Source organism: Alnus glutinosa, chromosome 1 (genome assembly GCF_958979055.1).
Source record: "Alnus glutinosa chromosome 1, dhAlnGlut1.1, whole genome shotgun sequence".
Classification (NCBI taxonomy): Eukaryota; Viridiplantae; Streptophyta; class Magnoliopsida; order Fagales; family Betulaceae; genus Alnus; species Alnus glutinosa.
Genome location: NC_084886.1, coordinates 14,281,834 through 14,290,010, shown reverse-complemented (window position 1 = coordinate 14,290,010; position 8,177 = coordinate 14,281,834). Strand labels below are relative to the sequence as shown.

The 8,177-nt window shown below is 35.4% G+C and overlaps 1 protein-coding gene across 1 annotated transcript; it reads left to right on the top strand.

The window, feature by feature from the left end:
* The first annotated feature begins 1,784 nt into the window (after positions 1–1,784).
* LOC133873926 (serine/threonine-protein phosphatase PP1 isozyme 2-like) lies at positions 1,785–7,953 on the top strand. The gene is made up of 4 exons (XM_062311732.1): positions 1,785–2,314; positions 5,248–5,807; positions 5,895–6,116; positions 7,664–7,953. The coding sequence occupies exons 1-4, from the start codon at positions 2,140–2,142 to the stop codon at positions 7,685–7,687; spliced, it is 981 nt and encodes a 326-aa protein (XP_062167716.1). The 5' UTR covers positions 1,785–2,139; the 3' UTR covers positions 7,688–7,953.
* Positions 7,954–8,177: the final 224 nt, after the last annotated feature.

Below are 8,177 nucleotides of genomic sequence, written 5' to 3'. Positions count from 1 at the left end.
ATCATATTTATGTTATCTTGTATCATACATATAATATTTTAGAATATTGTTTTACAAAATAAATAAATAAATAATTCACAAAAATTATTAGAGTAGAACATAAACATGCAACCGTGTGAGTCAAAATTGGAATTGAAATAAGCACAACTCTACTTAAGCTCTACTGGCTGAAAGCTCAAGCTTAGTTTAATTTTAATTCAATATAAAACGCAGATAGATCGAACACCCAACTAAAAGTAAAATATTTCGTAATTAAATGCATATTAGAAAAAATTCTTTTAATTCAATATATTAAACTGTTATGTGTCCAAAATGTATATAATATTTATATGTATTTTTAATTCTCACAAGTATTTTTAATAAGATTGTCAATTTTTCCACGACCTGCGAATTCAACACGAAATTATAGGATTTGAGTATAGGCTAAACGGGTTCGGATCAACATGAGCTATTCTTTGGAATCTTTTGTCAACAACGGATGCTTTAAAGATCCATTTTCTTCAAATTTTAAAGGATCACATCTTAAATCCACCCCTCCATTTGATTTTTTTTTTTTTTTTTCTTATTCTTTATGTTGGTTTTTATGTTGGCTGATTCGGAATCAAAACTAAGTTTAGTACAAGTCTAGTGGTTGAATTAGTTTAGTCTTAAGGATTTAAAACGAGTAATGTTTCTTGCACAACTCTTACACAACTCTAACTACTTTTTTTCTTTTTTTATTTTTTTATTTTTTATTTTTTATGATCAACCATTGGATTTGTTTTTCTACATGTGATTCATAAATATTCAATAATTGATCTTAAAAAAAAAAAATTGTGCAAGAGTTGTGGAAGAAACATTACTCATTCAAAACTATGCTTAAAGTTGAATAATGTCAGTTTCTGTTCGCAAGCCAGGTGATAGTCGTTCAAATGTGATCTTCAAGTACTTCAAAGAACTAAGACCTAAGAGCTTCGGTTGTAGTTTCAACTACTGGAAGTTCAAACAAAGATACTCATGCTATTGAAATTCAAAGTTTCTGAGAGCTCTGGTCACAATTGTGGTCAAAGGGAGTTCGAAAAAGATGTTTGTCAAAAAGCCACAAAGAACCTCAGTCGCAAGTTGTTCAAAGAAGGCTCGAACACGATCTTTATTGGGGTAAATCCAATAGTCTCAGTCGTATCTCTGGTCATACCATGTTCGAACGCTTCACTAATCCATTCGAACACCATTGCCTTAGATTATGTTTTTAAGAAACTGACTTTCACTTAAACCTCAGTTTTTCTCAGGGCCTCTATAAGCATATCATTATGCATGATTTTTAAGAGACCTTGTGGCCAATATTTTGTGAGCTAAGAGAGAACCCTTGTATCCTTTTACTTTCGATTCCTTACATAATTCATTTTGAAAAAGGAGGTCGATCCAACATGGCTTCTATATTAAACGTGTTTTTTTGCATAGGGTCATGATGAGTCGATGGATTTAACTAGTTTAAGTAAAATGGTCGTATTAAAATTAACCCAAATTGACTTAACCTACACCAACCCGGACATGCTAATACAAATTGGGGGCCCCCATTTTTTGACCTTAGGAAAGAATTGGTGTGGTGCGGTGCGCCTTGGCGGTTGCCGTCCCCGGTTTCAAGTTTCAAAGTGCTGAAAGAATCCCAAAAATAATGTACAATCTAGAATTTGACATTACTACATGCGTCATCCTCGGAGGGAATGACCACTCACCACACCCACTTTGGCCCATCCATCCCTCACAATTTTTTGAGTGAGTTCTTTGAGGTCCCGCACTCACCACACCACTTTGGCCCATCCTTCCCTCACAATTTTCTTTTCTTTCTTTGTGGGAGTTTTTTCTTCTTAAAGAATATATTCTCCACTTTTCAAATCCTTGGCTACCATTCCTTTCCAAAGCTCCAAGCGACACCACAGCTAAAGAATTTCCATTTCAATTCAAACTTTTATCTCTCTCTCTCTCTCTCTCTCTCTCTCTCTCCCTCTTATTCTTTTCCAACCGCATGCAAGATTTTGCAACCGTAGAAGAAAAATCAAAGTGGCTCTTCTTTATTATTCTTTGCTTTTCCTTTGCTTTATCCCCTGGTTGTTTCAGTCTGAAGAAGCTTAAGTTTTGGATCAAAGAACCAACTCAGATATGGAACCCGCAGTCCTCGACGGTATAATTAACAGGCTGCTTGAAGTTAGAGGGAGACCCGGGAAGCAGGTGCAGCTTTCTGAGGCAGAGATCAGGCAGCTTTGTGCTATCTCTAAGAATATCTTCTTGAGGCAGCCTAATCTCCTGGAGCTCGAAGCACCCATCAAGATCTGCGGTATCTTTACGTGAACCCTTATGCTCTATTATTATTGTTTTAATTTTGATTATGATACTTAATCCTGCGTATTGATTTGGTTTGGGTCTTGATAAAATTTTGGGTTTGACTTTTGAATTTTGTGTCCTGGCTACGGATTATCATTCTTAATTCTTAGATAATTATTATTATTGTTTGTTTTTGGAGTATGACACTATTATGTGCTGTGGGCTTTGAATAAACATAATAGTTACCAAGAAAATAAGTGCTGTGGTTGCTGGCAGATATTGATATGTTCTAAAATTGTTTCATATTTTGTTATGGAAACGAATATCGATATCCAGAAAAAGAAAAAAATGCTTGTTTTTTATATTGATGGTTATCAAAATATCATCATATCCATGGGAATTCTGTCTCAATTTGCTTAATTTTCACCATTATGTATTCACACTATTGCAACTAAATACGCTTATTTAATTTTGAGGCTAGGTTTGAGTGTTTCTCATCACCCTTGTCCATTTTTTGTTAGTGGAATTTCTCTATGATCATCTCCACTCCCAATGCAGGCATTTGTGTTGAATCACATAAATAAATATTGTGTTTTTATGCTTAATTAATTTATTTTGTTTTCCCTTCTCTACTTGTTTGCATCTAAAATCTTAATTTGTCATAGCAATAACTTATATTAGCTAAGCTCTGTTTTAAAGGGAAAGTTATACTTAACCCTATCAAACGAACACTTTTTTTTTTCTCATCAAAAATACCTCCAAATTATCATTTGTGATACTTAATCCTTTCAAACTACCATTTCGTTGCAATTTGCACTGTCCGTTAGATTTTGACATTAAAATGGAGAGAGTTGCATGTGTGACCCATGCAATTTTTTTTACTTGAAATACCTAAATTGTCTTTCTGTTACCTTTTCCTTTTTCTTATCTTTTTTTTTTTTTTCGATTTTTTTGACAAAAGGACAATTTGGGTATTTCGAGCCAAAGTTTTGCACGTGCACATGCACGTGTGCAACTTTTTGTCTATTTTAAGGTCAAAATCTAATGAAGGGTGTAAAATGCAACAACATGGCAGTTTGAAGGGGTCAAATGCCAGAAATTGAAGTTTGGAGATGTTTTTGCAAAATGGTTGCTGATTTGGGAGGGTTTAGTATAATTTTCCTGTTTTTAAATATTATAAAACATGTTTCAATCTTAAGAATTACAAAAAAGAGTATCTTCTTGGAATGCAAGTGACAGTTTCTCATTCTGAATCTGTAAAATCAGAATTTTGATCAAATCACACATCACAGTAAAAAATCTGCTGCTTTCATTGCTCGTAGTTGCTCTTGGTCCCCTCGCTGTTGGTTCTGTTGAAAGGAAGGTGCCTTCTCAAAATCCTAAGAAGGTAAAGAACAAGAGTAGCTCCCCCCCTCTATGGGGGAGGAGGAGGTAGCCTTTGGCAGGTTTGTGGCCCCCCTTTATTTTTGTCAGCGATGTTTTTTGCTTGCTGGAACATCAGGGGTCTCAATGACCCTTGGAAACAGGGGGAGGTCAGGAAGCTGATCTCAAAACACAAGCTGTCCCTTTGTGGGCTTGTTGAAACTAAAGTGAAGGGAGTTGATAAAGATTCTGTTTTGAGAAATTTGGCCAGGGATTGGAAGGCTATCTGTAATTACCAGTTTGATCTTAGGGGCGAATATAGGATTGGGAATTAAGACATAAGAACCCTCAAAATATGGAAATTGAATGAGTGGAAGGGTCATCATTAACATCAATATGGCTTTTTTCATATTAGATGATCTAGATTAGTACCACAAATACAGTGCCACAAAATCAATCAATGCAAAACGAATAAAAATGAAGATCTAAAACAATGTTATTAGTTTAAAAGCATTTTTTGTCCCCTCACATGTTTATGCCATTGTATTATATAAACAACCTTTTATAGAAAAAAAGAAAAAATGTTCGTGTTGTAATCTGGGTTGACCCTTGCATTAATAAGTTCGTAGGAAGTGAAATTGGTGTAAAGGGCAGGACCTGCCTTAATTCTTGGCCTGCATGCTATCTTGAGCAGGTAGCTGTTAGCTTGAATGAAGGATGATTACTTGCTTATCATTGCTTGACAAAGACTAGGGAAGCAAAACTGAAGAATGTAAGCAAAATCAGAATATTGAACGAGACATTGCTCTTGGTGCTTTTAGTGATAATAGAAGTAAAGACGATAAAGAAAAGGGCCAGAATCACTGAGGGAGTTGCTAAATGTTCTGAGTTTCAGTCAAGAGGATAGAGTTTCAAAGATTGGGGTACAATGTCTTCTGCAATTATTTTAGTTGCTGTTGGGATTTTGGAATTTTTTTATTAACTTCAAAGCCTTTTCCTTTGCCATCTTCCAAGGTCCACGCTACCACCTCTGTGTCTCTTGTTGTCTCATTTGCCTGTTTCCCAAGCTGGTAATTGTTCTAATATTAAAGGATTTAGGGCTGTACCTTTTCCTGTGTCACTTATGCTAATACACAGACTAACTTCCATGTTGTAAATTACTTTCCGAAAGTTCTTATCTACAGAGATTTGAATTCCCAGCTCCTGCGCTGTAAATGAACTTCTAAATGCATATCAATGCTATAATTGCCCTATTTATCTTAACTACGTAACTCCAATGCTCTATCTTTTCTAGTTGAAACCAGTTCACTTCGCAAAGTGCAAAATCTTCTCCCCCAAAGACAAAGCTGTGGATGGCAACTACATATCCCATGCATACAAGATTTAAAATCATATATTTTGATATCTAATATCTTTCTGGGGTACAATAATCATACATGTAACTAACTGCCTGTAAGGGACATTTCTTTTATATTTCCTTAAGACTGCAGACTACTGGTTCATTTACTTTTCTTTTTTTCATTGGTTCTCTCTATTTTCAGTAAGATAACATTGAATACATGTCTTGTATATTACTTTATCCAGGAGATATTCATGGTCAATATTCTGATCTTCTGAGGCTTTTTGAATACGGTGGACTTCCTCCTCGTTCCAATTACTTATTCTTGGGGGATTATGTAGACCGTGGAAAGCAAAGTTTGGAAACAATATGCCTTCTCCTTGCTTATAAAATTAAATATCCGGAAAACTTTTTCCTCTTGAGGGGCAACCATGAATGTGCTTCTGTAAACCGTATCTATGGATTTTATGACGAGTGTAAACGAAGATTTAATGTCAGAGTCTGGAAAATATTCACAGATTGTTTCAACTGCTTACCTGTGGCAGCGCTCATTGATGAAAAGATATTCTGCATGCATGGGGGACTTTCTCCTGACTTGCACAATTTGGATGAGATAAGGAATATACAGCGGCCTTGTGATGTTCCAGACACTGGTTTGCTATGTGATCTCCTCTGGTCTGATCCTAGTAAAGATATTCGAGGTTGGGGGATCAATGAGAGGGGTGTTTCCTATACCTTTGGCGCTGATAGAGTGGCAGAATTTATTCAGAAGCATGACATTGACTTAATTTGTCGAGCTCACCAGGTTTGAAATGCGTTTTAAATTTAAACAGTTGCCACAACCATTAAAGCTAAGACTGCATTTAATTTCTAAATATTTTTACATTTGCAGGTTGTGGAAGATGGATATGAGTTCTTTGCTAATAGACAACTTGTAACCATATTTTCTGCACCAAATTATTGTGGAGAGTTTGACAATGCTGGTGCCATGATGACTATAGATGAGACTTTAATGTGTTCTTTCCAAATATTAAAGCCTTCTGATAAGAAGCCAAAGTTTAGCTTCGGGAGCACAGCTACAGTTAAGTCTGGTGGTGCTGCAACAAAAATAAAGGTATTTTCATTCATTATTAGTCCAATTAGTCTATTTTTTGTAATAGTGATGGAAATGAAATTTTACATGTTTTACGACTACTATCGATAAGACCATGGGAGAACGAGTTCTATTCCAAAAAATTTACTAGTCATCATTGGTGCAGTCTGAGGGAGGGGAGAGCACTGAAAAATAATGGGTCAAATCATCATAAGAGTATATTGAAGGACCTTGGATATGCTCTATTCCATCCACCCCAAACCCCGAAAAAAGAAAAATAAAAAGAAAGGTATTCAGAAAAATGACAAAATTTCGCTTGCAAGTCCTTTTTAACTATAATACATTGCTCCATTTTCTGGCATAGAAAGTACAGGCCTAAGTGATTTCAAAGGATTTGATCTAATTATTTTGGGTCTCAATAAAAGGTTTGTGAATCATTTTGCTTTCTGCAAATGTGAATTCGTGCTATATGTGTTCTAAGGGATCACGCATCTTGTTTGGAAGTGTGAACTCAAGATTTCAAACCCAAACCAAACTACTTTCGAATTGAAGTCTCTGATAATTTCTTCACTCTAAGGTATCCTGCAGTGCTTATGTAATGGTGTGTCCAAGATCAGTGATTCACTTATTGTTAATTAACCATGAAGTAGGAACAATTGAAGAATGTTTTGAATGGAACCTCTAGAGAACAAATAGATAAAGTATTCTAGGCCATGCCCGTTTCTGCCCTTTTTGACACAGGTAGCCTTATTGAAGTGTCCACGGATTGTAGCCCATGCATACTTTTCTTTTTCTCTGAATTGTGGTTGTTATTGTCTTTCTTAATCTCTTTGTTGTTGAAAACTATTTCCAAAGTTTTACTATTGTTGAAGGATAGCAATGATTCTTGGGGCTCATTAATCTTCTTACCTTCAAAAAATTTCAAATGTGTTTCCTTTTGTCAAGTTGCATTGGTTATTCCGTCATGTTAACTTTACAGTCCTTCCTTCTGTTATTGCCAGTTTATTTATATCTCTTTATGGCATGAGGTTCTTTTAGTTATGCCCAGTGTCCTGTGAGATGCAAGAAATTGTTGGTCAAACTGTCATCTAGATGCATCTTAAGAGTTTGAATCTGTTTTGGAAGCTTCATATACCTTGTTGGCAATTCAACCAAATATTTTCTGGTAACTATAATCTTCTCAGACCTATATGATTAAGCAACAAGTTTTGGATCGGCTAACAGATAAATGATGTGGACTACCTTCTTATCTTAATAATGGAATCTCATGCTTAAATGATTACAAATGAGATCATTCATGGATAGTTTTATTTAACCATAGAGTTCAACTCTTGTATCTTTATCAACATTTGCTACAAGTTGTATTAATCAGCCTTTGCCTTTCTCATTAAGTTTAAACTCGCTCTTCATCCAAAATGGGTGTCGCACTCACAGAGATGTTCTTATTTTCATTTTTCTTCTGTATTAAACTTAAAATTATCCTGAACTTCGACGTCAATCCATTTAATCCCTACTGTTCTCATCTAACACTTAACTTTAAAATGGTTTTTTTTTTTTTGTACTTACAGTCGTTTCTCGGTGGCAAGGTATGAGAAATTCAATCTAGCCCAATAACCGAAGGTGAAAGCTGACTTAATCTGCAGCCCTTTTCATCTCATTTAATCCCTACTGTTCTCATCTAACACTCTACTGTGTAGAATACTAGTTGGAGCAGCGACGACATAGGTCTTTCCCTGCCTTTTTCTCCTTGTATTATAGTCACAGCTTGAAAATTCCAAGGGAGCGTCTACCCTTAAGAATTGAATAGCCCCGTGCTTATAAACTTAGCTATTGAATGAGTATTGTAAATTCTCTTCAAGTCATTTGTCTTTTTTTTTTTTTTTCTTCTTTTTTTTCCCCTTTGGTAGTTATGAGGTTTTTCGCCACGACAAAAAATTTCTTTATTCAGTCCATTTTACAAAATGGGACAATTCCTGTGCCATTTCGTAGTAGGATATCTTTGAGCATGCTTACCACTTGGATTTTGTTGGGCTCATTTGAAGAGCCAAAACTTCGGGCAGTGGCGGCTGGAGAAAAACTTTG